A 22,769-nucleotide genomic window follows, 5' to 3' on the forward strand; every position below is an offset into this window, starting at 1 on the left:
ACACACACACCATATACTCTGACACAGTCTCACACACACACTCACATGCTCTTACACAGTCACACTCACTCTTACACAGTCTCTCTCACACACACACATCCCCTTTTGCACACTCACACCCCCACATTCACACACAGAGTCTCTGCGGTCCTCACTCATCCTTGTCCGTGTCCGGTCCTCCTTCTCCCTGGAGCACTCTGCTGCACCTCCATGTGAGGATCCTAGCCCCCCTCAAATGCTGCCACCACCCTGAAGCCTGCTGTAAGCACCCCCAAGGTGTCACGCCACCCCCACTGTAGGTTGGGGTCGGAGAGGAGGAGAGCGAACATTTGTTGGGAGCAGACTGCATCGTACACTTCACGTGCACCCCTCATCTGGTGCTCTGGAGACCCTGAGGAGGCAGGCGGTGTTGTGCCCATTTTTCTGAGGCTCCTGAGAAGGCGTATAGGACTGGGATTCTGTCCCCCCTTCCTGGCTCCAGAGCCCCTGCTCTTGTACGCTTTCTGCCCAGCTCTCCACCCCTCCCATCTACCTCGCCTCAACCCCCTCACCTCTTCTACCCCATGTGCGCCCCAGCCACTGCAGTGCCTCACACACGTGGGCTCTCACACATGTGGGCTCTCACACATGGAGGGCTCTCACACACAGAGGGCTCTCACACACATGGGCTCTCACACACAAAGGGCTCTCACACACATGGGCTCTCACACATGGAGGGCTCTCACACACGGAGGGCTCTAACACACAGTGGGCTCTCACACACAGTGGACTCACATGCAGAGGGCTCTCACGCACAGTGGGCTCACTCACAGAGGGCTCTCATACAGAGGGCTCACACACAGAGGGTACTCACAGAGTGGGCCCACACACAGAGGGCTCTCACACATGTGGGCTCTTACACACAGAGGGCTCTCACACACACATGGGCTCTCACACACAGGGCTCTCGCACACAGTGGGCTCTCACACACAGAGAGCTGTCACACAGTGGGCTCACACACACAGTAGGCACACACACACAGAGGGCTCTCACATACATGGACTCACACACAGAGGTCTCTCAAACACAGTGGGCTCCCACACATATGGGCTCTCACACACAGAGGGCTCTCACACACAGTGGACTCCCACACACAGAGGGCTCTCACACACAGTGGGCTTACACACACAGTGAGCTCACACACACAGAGGGTTAACACATATGTGGACTCTCACAGAGGGCTCACACACAGAGGGCTGTCACACACATGTGGGCTCTCACACACAGAGGGCTCTCACACACGTGGGCTCTCACACACAGAAGGCCCTCATACATGTGGGCTCTCACACACAGAGTGCTGTCATACACAGTGGGCTCACACACAGAGGGCTCTCACACATGTAGACTCACACACATGGGCTCTCACACACAGAGGGCTCTCACACACAGAGGGCTCTCACACATGTAGGCTCACACACAGAGGGCTCTCACACATGTGGGCTCACACACGTGGGCTCTCACACACAGAGGACTCTCACACACAGAGGGCTCACACATGTAGGCTCACACACAGAGGACTCTCACACATGTGGGCTCTCACACAGAGGGCTCTCACACATGTGGGCTCACACATGTGGGCTCACACACGTGGGCTCTCACACACAGAGGACTCTCACACACAGAGGGCTCTCAGTAAATGCTGTTTCGGGGTTGAGCCAGTAGCTTTAGCCCAGGTAGCTGTTTCCTGTGGGCTGGGGCGAGCAGCTGCCATCCTGTCTGAGGTGGGCATTGTCCTTGTCTCTGTCTCCCCTATTCGGGCTTGCTGGTTCCTGAGGCAGGTGCCCCCTTCATCTGGGCCACTGAAATGCAGCTCTAGGGGCAGGGGCAGGGATGGCCCTGCTGGCTCCTGCAACCCGGGCTCCTTGCAGACCCCCTTTCCCTTGAGCCTGGCCTCTGGCTTGCCCTCAGGGGGAGGCCAGTGGTGTCCAGGAGTGCCCTAGAGGGATGTCAGGAGTCCTCCCCGCCGTCCCCGGGTCTCACCCGTGCCAGTTGCACTCAGGGGGGCCTCACTTTCCTTCTCCACCTGCCATCAGCTCAAGCCAGGATGGTGAGGGTCAGGGCTGCACCGTCAGCGCCCAAGGCCATGGGTCACTGGGACCAGTCTGCCAAGGAGCCGTTGTGGGGCTGGGGCAGGGGTGTTACTCAGTTGCTTGGTGTCATCTGGTCCTCACTCTCCACCTCCTTCTGGGGCCAGGACCACACCATGGCTGCTGGTCCCTGGTGCCCGGGAGGGTGGCAGCTCCAGGATAAGCAGTGATGCAAAGGCCAGACGCAGACCAGAGGGGAAAGTTTAGGGCACCCTCTCCTTGGTGATAGCTTCACTCGTGGGCAGGACTTTCTGGATTGGTGTCCGATTTCCTCTGGAGCTTAGCCGCCTTTTGCTTATGTTGAATGCGTTTATTTTGTCCCCACCTTTCCCTGGCTCTCAATCAAGCTCTCACTTCTGCAGAGTCCCCTCTTTCCTTGCACCCCCGCCCCTGGGAGCCACCTCCCTCTTCTCTGTAACCTGCCACCTTCCCGCCCTCCTGCTGCTTGCCACATCCCCTGGGTGCCACTCTCTGTTTCTTGGTCCCTGGAGTTGCTGCTTTCTTGGTTTCCTGACTTGTTTTGCTGGGGCACGGCCTTGTGTGCCTTCCTAAAAAGGATGATGAACCCGTGGCTGTGTGAGAGCATCCTTACTCTGTCCTCACACTGGGTAGATGGTTTGGCAGCACTTCCTGTTGGTAAATCGTTTCCCTCAGAACACTGAAGGCTTGTCATCATCGCCATCTGCACGAGAAATCTTTGTCACAACTCGTCTTTCCTCTCTGGTATCTTTCAGGATCCTTTTTCCCTCTGTGGGCTTCTAACCTTTTTGGTGGATGGGTTAGGTGTGCATTTAGACTTTTATTGCTGCTCAGTGGGCCCCTTCACCTGAAGACAGGCTCTCTTCTTTCATGTGTTCATATGTTCCTCCACTTTCGTTTTTTCTGTTTTCTTCCTTGAATTTGTGTGTTGGTCTTCTGTGCTCTTGTCTTTTCTTTCATATTCTATCTCCTTGTTTATGTTCTATTTTCTGGATAATTTCTAGACTTCATTTTCGAGTTCTTTTTTTGGAATTTGGTATGTCAGCATTTACATTTTCCATCTCAAAGAGCTCAATCCTCCTTGTCTCTAACTGTTCCCATTTCATAGCATCCTGTTCTTGTTTTGAAAATATAGTATCTTCCAGAAACACTGAGTATGTTAATAGAGGTTTTTGTTCATTTGCTCATTTTTGCTTCTGTTCCATGGTTTCTCCCTCTTTCCCACAGGGCTTGTTTTCTGCTGGTTTATTCCTGTCCTTCACTTGAAGGTGTTTCCTCTCCTTGCACACGTGGAAGGCCTTGTGGGTCGGTTCATGTTAGGGAGGTCCATTGGGTAGTAGAGGTCTGGAGCTGGTTTCCCGCCATCAGAGTGGGATTCCTGCTGGAGCTCAGTGTGGGAAGTAGGGGCTTCCATTGGCAGGCTTTGCTTTAGGCAAAGGGATGGGAGCTGGCTACCAAGCTGTTCTCCCAATACCAGCATGCGGGGTGCCAGCAGGCACATGGAAGACTTTGCTCTTGCCGGATGCTGTCTTCCATTTGTGTGGAGAACAGCCTTCGGCTGTCTGCCTGGGGGTGTGGCAGCCACTGGCTGCCCTCTGTGAGCCGCCGGGTGGGGAGACGGGCTGTTCCGCAGACAGGCTGCACCCAAGGCCCACTTTCAGCCTCACTTCCCGCTTCTGCCCTCCACTGGCTCCTCTGAACCCTCAAGCCCAGAGCCCCCAGAGGCTCCCGCTGTTGTGCCAGCCCCTCTGGGCCGTTTCAGGCCCCCTCTCTACCCTCCAGAAAGGTTGTGAGGGGCTGAGGTCATGGGTGACGCCTCTCCACGCCCTTCACTGTTGGGGGTGATTCAGTAGCCTGCTCTGCCCTTTATTTCAGGGATCCTGAGAGTGACCAGCAGGGCTGACAGCCATCTGGCCTGATGGACGCTCCCCATCCTTCTGAGGTGCCGAGGGGCGTGGCCTGGCAAGGACTCTGATGTACATCTGCTGTAATCCTAAAAAAACCCGGTTTTGTTTTTTTCTCAAACCCTTCAAGAAAAATAGGTGTGTCAGGAAGAGGCAGCACGTTCATGCTCTGTTGTTGGATGTGCCGCTGGTCTGGGGGCGCAGACAGACGCCCCAGGCGAGAGCTGCCAGGGAGGCCTCGGCGGGATTCTCTGCAGGGCGTCCACCTGCCCTGGCAGCAGGGCACCTGAGCTCGTCTGCTTCTGCTCCTCGCAGCTGTCCGCGTGGTGCCTGGTGCGGATGGTGAAGTGAGCCAGGCTTGGTCTAAGGCTGTCTGGGCCCATCTGCTTCATCAGCTCATGGTACCATCGGGATTTGGCTTTTCCTTGTGCTTCCTGCCCATGCCCCTCTCCCCACATTGATGCGGAAATCTGAAATGCTCTGAGAGCCCAAGGAACAGACGTGGGTTCCTTGAGGGGCTGGCCCCATCCTCTGGGTCTGCAGTGACCTGTCCGCGGTGCGTCCTCAGTATGTTTTTACCGAGTGATGGGTTCAACTTCCCCCTTCCCAGGGCTCTTGGCTCTGGGTCTCCCTCTCCTGTCGTCAGCCATCACTGTTGGTCACTTCCTCCCGCATGTGCATGGCCACTGTCACCTGGCCCTCAGGTCCTCCTCTCCTCCCTGCTGACCGTCTTCTCTGCTCCTCTACTCGTGGATGCAGCCTGGGTCTTGTCACCCTCAGGCGCTGACAGCACACCTCTGCACACCTCCGAAGTCCCCGAGGCAGACACCCCGCCCCCCACCTCACTGGCACAGGAACTGGCTTAAACAGCTCCTCAGGCTCTTCTTGGGTTCAAGGCTGCTCATCCCTGCACCTCTGTCTTTCTCCTTGCCTCGCCCCGAGCCAGTGACGGCTGCAGCATGAGTCCTTGCCTGTGCCCTCGCCCTTGCCGGCAGGGCGAGGCCATCTACAGCTTCCACAGCCACGTGATTCTCCACCTGCAAAGGGACCATTTCATCCTCTTCTCAAACTTCCACCCTTCCTGCCCTGGTGCTGTTGAGGGGGAGCTGGCCCTTCCTACCGCCCTCCAGCATGTGGTGTGTCCAACCCAGTGACGCTCAGCCCCCCACCTGCAGACCCCCCCCATCTGCAGCCCTGCCCTCTGCCACAGGAAACACTGAGGGGCTCTGCTCCTTTCCCAGGTCAGCCTGATTTCTTGCTCCCTTCCAGGCAAGACTTCTTGAAAGAAGTGAAATCTTTAAAGAATGTTATGATGCGATAGGGCGCACAGAAAGAATACAGAATGTTTCAACAGGCAGCCGTATACCCACCATTGGCTTTAGAAATAAAGCATTTCCAACATGCTCCCCCGCCCCCAGCACTCAGAGCGCTCACCATTCTTGCACCCTCTCCCCTAATCCTCACAGAAGGAGGAGGGCCTGTCAGCACCCCATCTTGAATGTTCTGTCCACGTTGCTGACTTTGCAGAGGTCCACGTCGAGGCCTCACCGCCTTCAGTCCGTTAGACCCTGAGCTGGAGGTTCATCGCTGCCCTGACTTTGGTCCTCAGCGTTCTCAGAGTTCCATTATGTATCCCTAGGCTCGAGGTAGAGTTGCTTGCGAGTCTGAGACTTTATATGGACTGTATCCCACCATGTGCATTCGTCTGCATCTAGCTGTGCCGTCTGAATGAGGTTTGTGAGAGTCCTCACAAGGATACGCATGGCTCCACTTCATTCACTTTCACGTCTGGACAGCCATTGTGTGACTTGACCGCAGTTGTTTATCCACTCTCCAGTCGGTGGGCATTTAGACTGTCTCCACTTCCTCTCCCTCTCTCCTTCTTTTCTGCTGCAGAGACTTCAGCGTTCTGGCGCGTTTCCTCTGTGATCGTGTACAACATCTCTAGTTGCACAGCTGCTGGTCACGAGGTCTGCAACTTTATAGATATTGACGTCTTGTTTTCAGAATGGTTGTGCCAGTGAACTTCTCCCAGGTGTTCCGTAAGCTCCCGTCGCTCTGTCCTCGTGGTGTTGAGTACTGTCAGACTTTTCAGTGTTGTGATTTGATGCGTTTGGTTGTAAGCTGCACTTTCTTAATTACTACTGTGGTTGAGTATCGTGTTGGGTAAATTGCCTGTTCGCATCTTTTTGCCCAGTTCTTTTGTGTCTTTTCTCTTTGATTTTCATCTGTTCTTTATATGTTCTGTACACGAATCTTTGGTAAGCTATATGTGCTGCAAACATCTCCAGATGAGTGGGCTTCTCTTCACCCATTTAATGGTAAATTGATGCCCGGACTTTTCTTTTTGATGTCTTCTGTGGGTTAAGAAGTCTTTCTTGAAGGATAACATGGAGATATCACCCTTCATTTTCTTCCAAAAATTTATTGTTCATATTTAGGTCTTCAGTCTACATGGAATTTGTTTTGGCCTAAAAAAGGGATCTAATTTTGAGTCTTTCTATATGGATAGCCAGTTGTCTTTGTCTGGGCTGCTATAACAGAATACCACAGACTAGATGGCTTATAAACAAGAGAAATTCATTTCTCATAGTTCTGAGGCTGTAAGACCGAGATCAGGGTGCCAGCGTGGCCAGCTTCTGGTGGTATCTCTCTTCTGGCTTCCAGACAGCCGACTCCTGCTATATCCTCATGTGGCCGAGAGCAGAGAGAGGTAGCAAGCTCTCTTGGGACTTTTATAAGGGCACTCATCCCATTCATGAGGCTCCATGCTCATGACCTCATCTAACCCTAATCACCACCCAAAGGCTCCGCCGCCTCATACCATCACATTGACAGGTAGGGTTTTGACATAGCAATTTGGGGGAGACACACACATTCAGCCCATAATACCAGTTTTCTCAGTCCTTCCTCTTCTCATTGACCTGTAAAGCCACCTTTGTCAGATATCAGAAGGGCTCTGTCTGTGTAGATCTGTTTCTGGGGTCCCTTCTGTTACACTGCTGGTGACTTACCTTGTCCCAACCACCGTGTCTTAAATTACTACGGCTTTGATATCTTTGAGTCTGGATATGAGTAGGGCGTGTTGCCTTCTACCCTCTTATGTTTCTTCAGACTTGTTATTGGTATTCACAGCATCTTACTCTTCCATATACATTTTTAGAATCAATTTGTCATTTTGCAAAAACCTGGTTGGGATTTCATTTGAAATTACATTGAATTTTTGGATTCATTTGGATGAAAATAAACATTTTTAAGATGTTGAAATTTCTTTTCCATGAATGGCTTATCATTCTTCATTTATTTAGATATTGTATAATGGTTTTTGTAAAGTTTAAATATTTTCTTGATAAATCTTTTGTGACGTTTCTTCCTATAAAGATACTTTATACTTTTGGTTATTTTTAAAATGGTACCTTAATTTTTTTAACTCTTTGTTTCTATTTTCATATTTTTAACTCTTTGTCTCTAGTGTATTCCAACATGGTTGACTTCTAGCAACTTTGCTGAACCTTCCCACTAATTCAAATAATTTATCCATGGCTCCTCTTGATTTCTGTGTAGATAAACAAATGGCCTGCAAATAATGACAGTTTGTTTTTTTCCTTTCCAACCCATTTCACTGTTATTTCTTTTTCCTGACTTATCACTCTTGCCAGAACCTCTGCCACAATGTTCCACAGAAGTGGTGATAGCTGACATCCTGAACTTCTTCCTGAATTTAGAGGAAATGTTCCTAAGGTTACCCCTTTAAGTCTGATGCTTGGGTAGGCTGCTAGTAGAGCCCTTTTATGAGATTAAAGAAGTTTTCTTTTGTTCTCATATTGCTAAGAGTTTTATCATAAATGGGTTTTGAAGATTATTGGATGCTTCTTCAGTATCTATTGAGTACCTCATTTAGCTTTTTCTCCTTTAATCTGGTATGTGGTGGATTACATTCATAGGTATCCTAATGTTCAGCCATACAATTATATTACTGCACTGATATTCCTGGAATAAGCCTACTGCATTATCCTTTTTATTTGCTGCTGGACTTTCTTGCTAATGTTTTGAACTTTTGTATCTATGTTCATCAGTAAAATTGGTCTATAATCTTCATTTCCCAAATTTTCTTTGTCTAATTTGGTGCCAAGGTCATATTAGCCTCAATGAATGAGTTGGGAGCACAATCTGTCTCCTTCTCTTTTTCCTGATCTCTTAAAGAGTTTGTATATGATTGGAATTATCTGGTTTTTCTTGATGTTTGGTAGAACTCACTTATAAAATGTGTCTGAGTCTGCTGCTTTTTTTTGGTGGGTAGATTTTTAAACTAGTGAATCAATTTCTTTAGTGGTTGTAGGAAAATTCGGGTTCCTTCTGACTAATCTTTCTCCTGATTATAAGTCATCTTTCCCTCCTTCTTGGCATGTGTAGTAATTTTTTGGTTGGATTCCAGACATTTCTACATTGTGGAGAATCTGAATTATGCTTTCCTCCTATAAAGCATGTTGGGCTTTGTTTTGGCAGGCAGTTAAATTACTTGACTAATGTGATCCTTCGAGGTCTGACTTTAAGTGTGTTATAGTTGCTCTGGAGTAGATGGTACTCCAGGCATAGTTAAGCCCACTGCTAAACTGTGATTTCTTTGGGGTCTCAACTCAATGTCTGGGGTTGGGGGATCAAGAGAACTCTCTCTCCTGGCTGGTAGGAGCACACATGTCTTCTTTCCTGTGTGAGCTTTGGGAATTATTCCGTCTTCTTTGCCTAGACTACATAGCCGTGGACTGGTAATGTACAGAGACTCAAGGGTAGCCCTGTGCAAATTTCTGCAGCTCTGTTATGAGCAGCTCTTCCCTTTCCAGAACTCTGACCCGCAACTTCCAGCTGCGCCAACCTTCCCAAACTCTGACCTCCATCTCCTCAATTCATTGAAGTTGCTGAGCTGTTTGGGTGTTACTTCTCAATGCCTGAGGTCTGTCAGTTGCCTCCAGGCAGATTTGGAGTGATTGCAGGACTCACCTCCTGTGCTTCCCTTCTCTCAGTTATTGCACTCCGGCGCTGCCTGTTGTACAGTCTGAAAACAGTTATTTTCATATATTTTGTCCCATTTGCTAGTTGTTGTTTGCAGTGGGAGGTTAGGGGTGGTCCTTGTAACTCCATCATGGCTGAATGTGGAGGTGCCTTAAATTTTGCTAGTAGTATTTTCATTATCATTTACTACTGTTTTTATTTATATGTCCATCATGATTTCTTCATTTGTGTATTAGTTATTTAGAAGTCTATTGTTTAGATTACTAAACGTATGGATTTTTAACTATCTTTTATTGGTTTTTAATTTAATTGTGTTCAAATTACATGGTCTATTTGATACAGTCTTTGAAATTTATTAGGAGTTGCTTTATAGCATACTAAATGGTAAAATATTGTAAATGTTTCATATGTGTTTCTCTAATTTTTGAGAACAAGAGAGCGCATATGTTCCTTAGTTGATGGTTATTATGTTGTTCAAATCTTCTACATCCTTATCAATGATATGTCTGCTTGATCTGTCAATTAGTGAGAGGTGTGTTAAAATTCCTGCCATGAGAAATTAATGAATTCTTCCATGTTGCCTGACTCTTAACCTTGGTTTTATGTTTTCATCATTTTGTCTCTGGGATCATTCTGGGTAATTTTTCTGACGTATTTTCCAGTTCATTAATTCTCTGTTCAGCTCTGTTTAATTTGCTGATTAACATGTCTGCTAAGTTTTAAAATTTAAATGACAGTTTCATTTTTAAAAGTTCTGCATGGTTTTCCCCCCATATTTTACCATCCCTGCTTATTTCTGTAAATATTTTAACATACTTATCTTATAATCTCTATCTGACAATTCTGATTTCTGACATCTTCGAGGATCTAATTCTGGTTTTCTTTTCTCCCTTCCTCCCTTTTTTTCCTGACTCCCGCTCATGGTGAATTGGTTCTCTGATGTTTGGTAATATTTCATTGTGAGCTCACGTTTGACTGATCTTCATCTGTGGGAGGACTGGGGACCTGAGGGGAAGAAGTTATTTCCAAGGAGGATTTGTATTTGCTTTTGCAAGGTGCTTTGGGTGCAAACACCTGAGACCTACCCTGAGCAAGTTTCTTAAACTTTGGTTTCACCGATTATGCAGATATTGTAAATTTGAAACCCAAACCTGCATGAGGACAGATCTGTGACCTCAGATTCTCAGAAACACTGGCTTTTTTGCCACATGGAGCTGAGAGTCATTCAGACTAATTTCCCTGTGTCCCTTTGATGGCAGACACTTTTCCCCAGCCTTCCATTTCCTGGGGTTGTAGCTTTGGAGGATCCCACTATTTGTGGTGATTTGGTTCCAACTCCGATTTGCCTGTGTTTGTGGCTATGCCTCCCATCCCTCACTCATCAGGTGAAACCCAGTTCTCTGTATTTCTGGTACCAGCAAGTGCCTGCAGCTTCCTCCTGGCTGGGCTTGACACTTTGATTTCAACTCCTCCTTCCTCAGAAATTCTCTTATTTTCTTCTGATGTTTGTTATTTGTCCCAAATTTCTAGGTGATTTCTTTTTTTTTTTATTGAGTTAATGATAGGTTACAATCTTGTATGATTTCAGTTGTACATTAATGTTTGTCATTCGTGTTGTAGGTGCACCACTTCACCCTTTGTGCTCACCCCCCACCCCACCTTTCCCCTGGTAGCCACTAATCTGTTCTCTTTGTCCACATTTTTGAATTCCTCGTATGAGTGGAGTCATACAGAGATTATCCTTCTCTAACTGGCTTATTTCGCTTAACATAATTCCTTCTAGGTGATTTCCAATGAGAAGATATGTTGTCCATCATATTGCCGGAAGTAGAAGTCTCTCATTCCTCATTTATTCCTATCGATTGAGAAATGTTGATTTTAATGAGCAGACTGATTCTTGTCTTCACGCACACCAGTGTTCATCAACAAAAATGAAGTCTTTTTGTTTGTTTATTTACTGAACCATTTGGTAATTACTTTAAAAATAAGTCTTTTTAGGTTAAATATGAACACAGTTTAGAAGAGTCAAATATGTCTACAAAGCTTGTTTAGAAAGTTGGCAGTTTTTGTTTTCCGTCTCCAGGCTCTTTCAACTCTCTTACCTGTTTTCGTTGTTATTCCTGTTGCTGTTTAGCTCTATGTGGCTAAATAAGGTGCTTATTCTGCTAACTTTTTGCCTGTTTCAGAAGTTACATCACTAGAATCATCGTGGGTACCCTTTTGTGTTTGGTTTATCTTTTCTCAGTGTATGTTAGTGAGATTCATCCATTCATCTTCTCTTCCCCCTGAAATGTACTGAAATGACAGTAGAGGTAGAGGAAAGAAAGACCGAAACTCATCCCCAAGGATGAAAGAGCAGAAGAGAATGCACAGCAACCACATTTTGAAAAATGAAAAGCAGAACCATGTGGTAACTGACAGCAGATTGAAGAAAGCTGGATGCCAGGGAGGCAGAGGGGAAATTGGGAAGCTGTGGACATTCCCACGAGGCTCAAGAACTGGTCCCCTGAGTGGGACCCTGTCTCTGGGGGCAAAAGTCAAGATGACTTGTCCAAAGTCTACTTAAGGAGCAGTTAATTCCCAGGGCTTCAGCTCCTCCTCCATCTCTCTTTCCTTTTTCTAACCCTTGTCCTTCATTGATCTCATCCATTTCTGTGACTTAGCGTCAGTGCTCACAAGTGACCGATTCCTTTTTCCTGCCCTGACCCCTCTTCAAATGTACATATCCAACCAGCTCCTTGATGTCTCCACATATCTCTAGTTCCCCAAAGCTGCTGATGCTGAGGTGAGGGGTGAACAAGATGCCAGCCTGGCAGCCTGCTCTGGCAGAGCCTCAGCTGCTGGTTCACATCCGCTGGGTTCTTCTCAAGACAAACTTTCCAGTCCCAAAGTTCTCCTGGGCGAAACCACAGCTCCCTGAGGGACACTGGGGTTTGAATTGACCTGAGAATGATGTGAAGGACTGCCCCGCGACCCTCCCCCCCATACCCAACTTCTAAAGCTGTGCATTTCCTTGTGAGTCCTGCTTTAGCTGCATTCCACAGTTTTGATCTGTTGTATCTTCATTATTGTCCTGTTCAAAATATTGTCTAATATCCAATGTGATGTTTTTCTTTGACCCATGGGTTATTTAGAATTGTATTGCTTAATGTCCAAACAATTGAGGATTTTGTACATTTTTTTTTTGTATTGATGTACAGCTTAATTCAACTGTTACCAGAGAACATATGCCTTATGATTTTAATTTTAAATTGAAATTTTTTAGAGTTGCCTTATGACCAGCATATGGTTAATTTTAGTAAATGTTCTGTGTGCACTTTAAAAGAATGTGTATGATGTATATTTATCTTTCTCAGGAGCAGAAGGAACAAGCAAACCAAAAACTTTTATCCTTTTATTTTCAACCTTTCTGTGTCTTTTCATTTAAGGGCGTCTCTTGTCGGCAGAATGTAATTTTTAAAAAAGTCTGTCCTGACAATTGTAATATTTTCCTTGGAGCATTTTGTCCATGCTAATTGAGTTAGGCTTTTATCTACAGTCTTAAATCTTCAGTTTCCGCTTAACCTATTTTTTGTTCTGTTTTTCCTCTTTTATTGCCTTCTATTGGGTTAATAAAAAATATTTAAAATTTTGTCTATTTTCCTTGCTGTTAACTTGTTAGTTATACATTCTTTCTCTGCTCTTTTAGTGATCACCCAGTAACTGAAAAGTATATCCTTGACAATCTAGTATAAATTATTACTTTTCCACTTACATGATAATGTTGAAACCTTTGACTGTTGTCTTTTGGCTTCCATCATTTCTGTTGAGAAGCCAGTTGTCAATCTCATTTTTGTTCCTTCAAAGTATATAACTTTTTTCCTGCCTGCTTTTAAGATTTTTCTCTTCATCTTTGGTCCTCAGCTGTCTTATTATGATGTCCCTTGGTGTAGTTTTCTTTGTATTTATCCTGCTTTGTATTTGCAGAGCTTCTTGAATCTGTGGATTGATACACTTTAGCAGTTTTAGACAATTAATGGTCATTAACTTTTTAAGTATTGCTTCTCTCCCATTCTGTTTCTTCTCCTTTGATATTCCAATTATATGTATTTTACACCATTTCACTGGGTCCTATGCTTCTCTGAGTCTCATTTCTATATTTTCCATTCTTTTTTTCTCTGTTCTTTAACTTTCTGTTGATCTGTCCTCCAGTTCATGAACACTGTCTTCAGCTGTGCCTCATCTCTTGGGTTCTTAATTTCAGCTATTGTGTTTTCAGTCCTAGAATTTCCTTTTGATTCTTTTTTATAGTTTCCAATCATCTTGCAAAATTCTCCATTTTTCTATTTATTTTTTCCATCCTCTTCTCTCTTTTTGTGAACGTATAAATCATAGTTATTTTACGTCCTTGTTTGGTAATTCCCAGATCTGGATCATGTGTAGGCATATTTCCTTTTTTCTCTTTGTGTTTTTCTTTGCTTTGTTAGCAGTTTGTTTTGAATCATACAGTCCTGTCTCTTTTCATGCCTTGTAACTTTTGATTTAATGTCAGACATTGCCTACTGAAACACTGTAGAGGCTCCAGATGGTTCACCTTCTCTTTTCCAGGCAGATAGAGTGGAGGGTCATCCCTAATTCAGAGACTAAGCTCAGTCAGGGCAGAGGTGCAGTTTTGATAAGGCTTATCTTACCTATCGTTCTGCCTGCTTTTAGATTCTGCACCTTCCAGGGCTTTCAGATCAGGCCCTTGTGTGATCACTGGGGCACCTCCTCCTGCTGGATCCTGAACTCTAACCCTCATCTCCTTAGCACCCGAGACTGTGGAAGACTCCTCTTTGATTTTCAAAGGCTTTCTGCCGGGGTTTTTAAACTTCGGCCCCTTGTACCTTCAGAGTTTGGCACGTGTCTGAGAGGGAGAACTGGCCACTTGTTTGGTTTAGTTTTCTACTTCTTCTTTCTTCTGGGATGCTGGCTTCTCAAGTTTGTTTCTCTTAACCAAAAGCTCTGCAGGTTTCTCCATCCCTCAGCAACGGCTGGCTGCCTGGGAAGACTCCAGATTTCCGGTCCCTTGCCCCATGACCAGAATGTAAATGCACTCAGGGAGAAAGTACTGGGGAATAATGTCGTCTGCTGCCCTGGCAGTCCTCCCTCTCTGGAATCTTGGCCTGCTAGTCTGTGAGGCTTCAGTACCGCTTTGATTTCTTCAAACAGATTTTAAAGTTTTATCCAGCTCCTCTAGTTGTGCATGGTGGGAGGGAGCATTGCCCTGCTGCCAGCCACTGCACCACCTGGAAGCAGAAGTTCTCCTTTGCTTTTAATGCTTGGTGTTAATGCGTAGTCTCTGCCCCGAGGCCATAAACAGAGTCTCCTAAATGTTCTTGTAATGCTTTCAAAGATAAAGTTCTAACTCTCGTTTTCAGTAGGGGATAGCCAGTGGTCCCGGTACCACTCACCCACTTACCGGAAATGCTGCTTTGTCATATGTTGGATTTGTCCGTGTGTGTGTCTGTCCATCTGCCTACAGTCGTGCTTAGTCTATTTATTGATCTCTCTGTTCATGTGTCATTCTTAGACTTTGGCAATTATTATAGGTTTATAGTAAATACGATAGCTGGTAGGGAATGTTCCCCCTCTTTGTTCTTATTTTGCAAAACTCTCTTTCAAACTCTTGCCAAATGCCATGGAAAGTCCTGTTGGAATATTTTGCTTATTGAAATTGCACTGAATTAATATAGCTAAATTTGAGGAGAACTGGAAATTTTCCAATATCAAATTGAACATCTGCTTTCATAAATGTTTTCTTCACTTCTAATCGTTTCCTCTCTCAGTACTTGGGATTGCTTATTCAAAAGATATAGACTTTTTTTTTTTTTTAAGGCACAAGACATGTTGCTAAATGCTTGCTAGAAATCTCCTTCCAGTTTGCATTCTCACCAGGAATTCGTGAGCTTGCTCTGAGGCTTCCCACTCCAGCAGGAATGTCCTAAGACCTTTCTCAATTTCAAAAGTGCAAAGAGTTTCCAATATAAGGAAACACAATTCTCAGAGAGGACCACTCCTGGGTGGTCATTCATGGATGTAACAAGGTGAAAACAGTGTTGGAAAACACTCACGGTGTGTGGATGAGAGTGCATGCTGTGGCTGTAAGGGGCTGTGGGGTGTAGCTGCGCATGATCCCAGACCCCAAATTCTGCTCCCCACCCACCTGGGCTTTTGCTCACATCCTGAACTTGTCAGCCCTCAGTTTTTGGCCAGTCTGGTGCTTCCCTCTCTCCCTGTAGCCTCTGGAAGAACTGCGTTTGCCTGAGGGGCAGCCCTGCTCTGTGTCCAGCCTGTTCTGGGGAGTTCTGGGGAATTCAGGAGCCGACCCTGGGCAGGCTCTGGGAGTTGTCAGCCCAAAATCTGCTTCGGTCCCAGCCCTTGCTCTGCTCTTCTCTCCATCTGCAAAGAGAGCTTGACCCCAGGGTGTTCTGCAGTCCCCTCCTGCTCTCGCTCCAGGGTCCCCATGGGCCACTGCCCTATCCTCACAGGTGGCAGGTTGGGGCACTGCTGGAAGGGGGTCTTTGGGCCAGATTCTCCTGTGGGTGACATTTACAGGTGGAGAGGGTGAGGCAGAGGCCTCCCTTTTCAAGAAGGGGGATTTCATGGAACCTCAGTGTGGGAGGCTCTCAAAGAGATCTCTCTGCAGCCTTTGTTCTACTTGGATGCCTCCAGTGACTAGGGCTCACCACTTAACAACCGTCTGAGTCTATTTTAGACAGCAATGGGTGGAAGTCCCTAGATTTTCTCTTGATATCAAGCCGAATTCTGTTTCCTGGAGCTTCTGGCCCTTCCTGTAACCAACAGCTCCCTGTCCTGCCCTGTCCCTCTCCCTGTTCCCGGGAGCCTAGTTGCTCAGTCCCCCAGGCCCCCCTGGGGCGAGCAGCTGCAGCCTTGGGCTGTCAGCCCTGCCAGTGTCCAGAGGGAAAGACTTTTCAAAGTTGCCAGAGCAGCATCATAGTTTTGCATCACCAGTTTTCCTCAGAGTCCCAGGACCCAAGAGGCGAATTCACTTTGAAGTCATCCCCCTCAACCCTGTCATTTCATAGATGGGTAAACTGAGGCCCAGGGGGCTAAGTCACACAGCTGAGATCAAGGCAGGGCCTGGACTGTGTCCCCGACCCCTGGTTTGCACTGGATTCACTGTGACATAGTGCATTCCCCCTCAACATGATTCCCATGTGGCTTCAGTACCCTGTGTTCCCTCGGTGTGAATTATGAGCAGCAGGACATTGTGCCGAAACATAGCTGTGAGAGGCGAGGCCCCCATGCTTGCCCTGTGGGGTCGGGGCCTGTAAATGGGAAGGCGCCTCTCAGCAGACCGCAGTCACTCGTCTCAGAGCCATCACTACACCTCGGCCGTGGAGTCAGAAGGAGAAAAGCTGTATCAGTGGGACACCTTGTGCCTGCCTGTCGGTCACCCCCAGGCTGCTTGCCCTCTGCACACACCTGCCCTCATCTTGGAGAGTTGGCCACAGTCCTCTGTGCCAGATGAAGCTCACTTGACCCTCGCTGGGATCCAGGCCTACTGGGAGCGGGTGCTGGGACAATCCTGGTGCCCTGGGCTCCAGGTCCTGTCCCGAGGCAGGAGGAGGGCTGCCACCAACAGGAGCGCCGGCCCGCCTCGGCCTGCCCTCGTCCCAGGGTCCCCTTAGGGCACCCAGTCTGGGCACTGCACTACATCTAGGGCAGGTGGGTGGATGCCCAGGGCCTCCCCTGTGCAAGAGGAGGGTGGGGTGTCATGGGGCTCCCCTTGTTGAGCACAGGCCTTGCTGCTCCCTCACTCCCCACCTCCTTGGCCTGGGATGCTCCTCCAGGAAAGCCAACCCCCTCCTGCCTTCCTGGCTTGACTGGCCCCAATCCTGCTCCAGCACTGCCCCGTCCGCCCGCCTCTAGCTTGCAGGCTCCCAGCACCCGGGCACGGTCCTTTGCAGCCAGCGTTTGCCCTGCGCTGACCGGGTGCAGAGCACCCCCGAGGCCTGTGTCCTTAGGGAGAGCCTCTTCCTTGATGTGAGTGGGAAGTGACCTTCAAGTGGATGTGAAGGTCACCTTCACACTCAAACCACAGTTGTCGCCTAGCAGGCCTGGCGTCGTCGTGGCCACACAGGATCAGCTCATTCTGTAGCAGCCGCAGGTGGCTCTCGCATCCCACTGTTCCCATTCCAGGGTGTGCAGTGGCCTGGCTGGTGGGGGGCATTCCCCCGAAGCCCCAGCCTCGCTGTGGGCTCACTGCTCGTAGCCCCCGCCTGAGCAGCGCTGGGCTCCAGCAGCGGCATCTCCTCCCGGTTTTTCTCCTTTGACTTTTTCTTGAGTTTTTACCGAGGTAGCACAGGTAGACGTAGTGTCAGAGTCAGAGGGGGCTCTGAGCTCCTCCTGAGAACCGGCACCCCATTCCTGCCTTCCCTCCAGGGGTCCCTGCTCTGCTCTGCCCCCGTGCACGGCCCGTTCTCTCCCTCATCTTCCCGCCACATTGCTGCTGTTGCCGTGAATTAGCGTTTTGTGTTGGCAACACCAAGACCAGGAAATGTTCTCTCCTGCTCCTCTTGAGTGTACCCTGCTTACATTTTCTTTCTTGTAGAACATTTTATCTGGATAAATGATAAATAATGCAGGCCTTTCCCTGCAGCATTCCATGGGCTCGTCCCTAATTTCTCATCAAACCCTCTGAACGACCCTCCTCCGTGGGATGAGGCCACCGCTGGCCTCGCAGCCCCAGCTTCTCTCCTGGTGGCATCCTTCCCATCGCCTTCCGATCAGGGACGTCCCCCTTGGGGCAGCCCCAGTGTACTCTGGGCCTGGGCCCCACAACTTCCCCGCTTGCTCCCTGTTTTCTCCCTCACTTGCTGGAGCACAGATTCTAGCATCTTCCGGAATCTTCCTGGTTCTTCATCCCACCCTCACACTTGATGGGTAGTTTGGCTGAGCTTAAAATTCTGGAAGTCACCATTCCTCAGCAGTTTGAAATGTTTCTCATTATCATCTGGTGTCCATGTGGCGAAGGAGACACCAATGCCATTCTGATTCTGCATCTTTTGTGATCTGGTTTTTTCTGTGGAAGCTTATGGAAGCTTCTTTTTAGCCCCAAGGTTCTGAAATTTCACAGTTTGCCCTGGCATGTGACTTTTTATAGTGGGCGGGGTAGGTAGACCGTTTGAATTTGGAAACTGGTGACCTTCAGTCCTGGGAAGTCTTCTTGAATAATTTCTTTAGGAGTTCTTTTCATTGATCCTCAGATTTTATTTCTCTCTTCTCATGGAAAATCATTTATTGTATTTCCAACCTCTTAATTTACTTTTAAAGCTTCTGTTTTTGTACTTTTAATTTGCAAGAATGCTTTCTTATTCGTTAATGGTCCTTTGAAAAATAGCATCCTCCACTCATTCATGGACGTAGTAACTTTTCTTTCTAAGGATGTTAATGACCAGGCCCCCTGCCTAGTGGTGGGGTTGGGCAGGGTCCTGGATGTTCACAGGGTGGGGATGGGGGCCCTGGGGCTTTCACTAGTTTGCTAAGGCTACTGTAACAAAGGCGCACAGCCTGGGCAGCTTAGACAACAGAAACGGGTGGTCTCACGGTCTGGAGGCCGGAAGTCCTCCATCCAGGTGTCTGCAGGGCTGGTTCCTCCTGAGGCCGGGAGGGAGAGTCCGTGCCCCGCCTCTCTCCTACCTTGTGCTGGTTTACAGTCAATCTGTGACATCCCTTGGCTTGTAGAAGCATCACCGTGATCTCTGCCTTTGTCTTCATGTGATGTTCTCCCTGTGTGTGTCTGTGTGTCCAAACATCCCCTTTTTATAGGGACACCAGTCATATTGGGTTAAGGGCCCACTCGACTCCAGTTCGGCCTCATCTTAACTAGTTATCTCTGCAAGGATCCTCTCTCCAAAAAAGGTCATGAGCTGAGGGCCTGGGGGTTAGGACTCCAACGTGAATTTTGAGGGAATGTAATTCAGCCTGTAACAGGGTCTAACGCCCCTCCCACTGACTTTCCGCCAATGCCCGTTTCCCGTCACACCTGGACGCCGGCCTTCAGAGATGCCTGGGTCTCTCTGGGTCCCACAGAGCGAATTGGCTTGTCTCTTGTTAGGTTCTAGCTTTCCCAGGCTCCACTCATCCCTTTGGCTTTCTTTTCTACAACTTGTGACATTTACCATCTGTAGCTGACCCTCTCCAGCTCCTCGTGTCCTCAGGGATTGGTACCCCATGCGGTGCCATTTAGTGGGTTTTGAAAGGGAGCGGGTTGAATCGCCATACAGAAACACCAGTTCTGCCTCTTCGGAGATAGTTTCTAATTTCTGTCTCCCTTTTCCCTAGGTGTCTCCCACGCCCACTAGGAGTGACCGATAAAGGCCGCAGAGATGGCCGGGGCCTCCGTGAAGGTGGCGGTGCGCGTCCGCCCCTTCAATTCCCGGGAGATGAGCCGAGAATCCAAGTGCATCATCCAGATGTCTGGAAGCACCACCAGTGAGTATGGGCTGTGACGGGACTGCCGTTGGCTGCTGGTCACCCAGGGCCATGGGTCCCTCCTCGTCCACACGGTGTGTTGGTTTCCGGGGCTGTAGCAACAAATGACCACAGACTAGGGGCTCACAACCACAGGAATTTATCCCCTCACAGTTCTGGAGGCCAGAGTCCAAAATCCAGATGTTGACGGGGCTGTGCTCCCTCTGAGGTTCTGAAGGAGGATCCTCCTCTGCCGCTCACAGCTTCTGGTGGCTGCTGGCCGTCTTGGCCTGTGGCTGCACCACCCCGATCTCTGCCTCCGTCGTCACACGGCTTTCTTCCTGTACATCTGTGTCTTTATGTGGCCTTCTTATAGGGACGCCGATCAGTGGATTTAGGGCCCACCCCAATCCAGTATGACCTCACTTAACAACTAATTATACCTTCGAAGACCCTATTTCCAAATAAGTTACATTCTGAGGTTCCAGGTGGACATGAATCTGGGGGGACACTTTTCAACTGCCCTGCGCTTAGAAGTTTTTTTCCTTTTGTCCATTCTTTTGCTTTGTTGTTAATTGGAAGCATCTCAAAGTTTTTGGAGGAGTAGGTCTGGAGTCGACATGATGACTAGGAAGTGGTGATTTCCACAAGGTCAGAAAGACAGACGTGCCCCGAAGGGTCTCCTTAGCACACAGGATCCGGCTGCTGGAGGCGGGGAGGGAGAGGGCCTCGCTCGGAGCCTCCCCTGGGCTCTTTCTCTGATCACGAACTTTGTACGAGTTGTGCCATACATGCAGAAGAGCGGACAGAACACAGCGTGCAGCTCAAGGAGGCCTCACACTCTGAGTGGCACCCAGACCCAGTGGCAGAGCGTTGCCAGCACCCAGAGCCCCTCCTGACCCCACCCTTACTCTCACCAAGGGAGGCAGCATCCTTGTGCTCACACCGTACGTTGGTAGGGCTTCTTGTGGGTCCCCTGGAAATGGACCCAGTGTTTGGGTTATCTCCTGCTGATCAACAGCCCATCCCAATGCTTCGTGACCCAGAGCAAGAGTTCATGGTTCTCCCTCCCAGTCATGTGGTCGACTGAGCTGAGTGCGCAGTTTGCACTCGGGGTCCCTCGTGCAGCTGCAGACGCTGCCGTCTCCACAGGCTCGAGTGGCATATGTTGTACCCAGTGGCCGGCACCAACAGCTTCTCGTCCTTGGGTTGTAGGATGATGACAGGCCTCGCCCAGTCTCGGGAGCTCTGCGCCTGTGTAACCCCACCCCGCCTGTTACCTACAGCCTGTGTAGGCAGGGGCCCCAAGGGCTGACGGCAGCCGCCTCCCTAGGCTCATTGAGTGGGGGAGGATTCAGGGGTCCCCAGGAAGGCTCTGGGGCAACTGTAGGCTCTGTGGAAGGGGGTCTGGGCTGGGACTGATCTTTCCAGAAGGCTGTGGCCCTTTTTCCTGTGTGGGCAGGCTGTGGAAGCCCCACTCAGAGCTTGTGTCGGGGGCTGTTGGGCACAGTGCCCATGCACATCTGGGAGTTCATGGTGTTGCCTCTGTCTGGTCCCTGGAAGCAGACCCTGAGATGTGGATTTGGGGGCCAAGAGTTTATCTGGGAGGGGGTCTCAGGACGTACTGTGGGGGAGTGTGGAAGTGGGAAGGAAGCTGCGAAGGGGCATTGATGAGCAAATGGCCGCCATGGGCAGTGGGGGCTTGGCTTGCTGGGACCCTCTGATGTATAGACTGCACTTCCGAGTTGTCCTCCTGAAATCTGGGGGGCTTGTCCAGTACCCGCACAGGCTGAGGTTGGTCCTGGGGCCTGGGCTTCTCACACCTGCAGTCTGGCCCCCTCTCGGCCAGAGAAAGTGCTCAGAGGGCAGGACGCAAGCCTTGAGGTGGGAAGCCAGGGCCTGCGAGGATCTGTGACCCCCTGGGGCGGCATCTGCGTGAGGAGCTGACAGGATGACCGAGGACATCAGGAGTGGCCGTGGGGATCCGGGTCCACCCCTGGGCCGGGCCCCAGCAGCACAGTCGCCACCTGACAGTAGCTGGGGGTCTTGGCACGAGGGGTTCACAGGTGATCAAGCCCTGTGGGAGCCTGCAGTGGTCAGAAAGAACAGGCGTCAGAGTCAGACCCCGCGTCTCCTCGGAACTGGGGAGAGGCCCAGGACGTGGGCGGGTGTCACAAAGGCAAACAGCTGGAGGAGACAGGGTGCTGCTCCGGGTGAAACCGCTGACCCACCCCTGGCCTGAGAGACAGAGAGAGAGAGAGATGGAGAGAGAGAGAGACAGAGAGATAAAGAGACAGAGACAGAGAAGGAGACAGAGACAGAGAGAGAGAGACAAAGAAATAGAGAGAGAGAGAGAGAAGGAGAGTGTCAAAAGAATGAATAATCAGGAAAAATCACTAAGGAAAGCGACATTTGTTTTGGAGTTGATGGTATTGGTAGAAAGTGCCAGAAGCCACATCAGAAGTTGAGGTGAAGGCAGAGGGAACCCAGAGGAGAGGAGGATGCCTTTCAGCCCTCGCACAGGGAAGCCTGCCTGAGGAATGGGGTCAGAGGGCTGATGGGCTTTATTCCTGCAGGTCCAGGGGCCAGTGTGTGTGCGGGGGGGAGTGGGCGTCCAGGGCCGGGTGTGAGGACGGAGTAGGCACCCAGGGCCAGTGTGAGGATGGGGTGGGCATCCAGGCCTGGGTGTGAGGGTGGGGTGGGTGTCCGGGGGCTGGGTGTTGGGGGGTGGTGGGCGTCCGGTGGCTGGTATGAGATGGCCCCAGCACGGTCTAAGGCGGACACTGGCAGGCGCTGGGCTTGTCAGTGCTCACGGGTGTGAGAAGGGGTGGGGACGATGCCCGGCGGGCCATTCAGACTCTGAGAGAATGGCTTCCGTTCAGTTCCTGCCCCCGCGCCTCCCCTCCCTATTCAAGTTGGCGCCCCCTCCACTGGGCTCTTTGTCCCCTGCCGGCGCTGGCCCCTCTGAGCCCTGGGAAGCCGGCCTGGTGTTGTGCAGGCAGGGGTGGAGGGGAGAGAGCTGCTCCGTGCGCTGGCCCGAGGGCCCCACTCACCCAGCCCCGGGGGACCCGTCCTCCCTGCCCCCTCCTCAGACCCACACAGGGAAGAAACCCGAGACCCTGCCCCAAAGCCTTTTCTCCAGAAAAATCACTGCGGGAGGGGTGCCTGCCGGCCCTGGTCTTGGCAGGTCGTCCTGGTGAGGGCTTGGAGACGTTGGTGGAGGCTGGGCTGACCCTGGGCTCCAGTCTGGCTGTGTGCCATGTGACCTGGGGAGGGCACATCCCTCTGGAGC

General features: G+C 49.7%; 1 protein-coding gene across 8 annotated transcripts in view; it reads left to right on the plus strand.

The window, feature by feature from the left end:
* Positions 1-22,769, plus strand: part of KIF1A (kinesin family member 1A) — a 100,536-nt gene that overhangs the window by 4,279 nt on the left and 73,488 nt on the right. For all 8 annotated transcript variants that reach the window (XM_046644733.1, XM_046644734.1, XM_046644737.1 and 5 more), the window contains exon 2: positions 19,349-19,498. In XM_046644733.1, the coding sequence (XP_046500689.1) occupies positions 19,393-19,498 (106 nt within the window). In that variant the 5' untranslated portion in view covers positions 19,349-19,392. The remainder of the gene's footprint in view (positions 1-19,348; positions 19,499-22,769) is intronic.

Source organism: Equus quagga, chromosome 17 (genome assembly GCF_021613505.1).
Source record: "Equus quagga isolate Etosha38 chromosome 17, UCLA_HA_Equagga_1.0, whole genome shotgun sequence".
NCBI classification, from domain to species: Eukaryota; Metazoa; Chordata; class Mammalia; order Perissodactyla; family Equidae; genus Equus; species Equus quagga.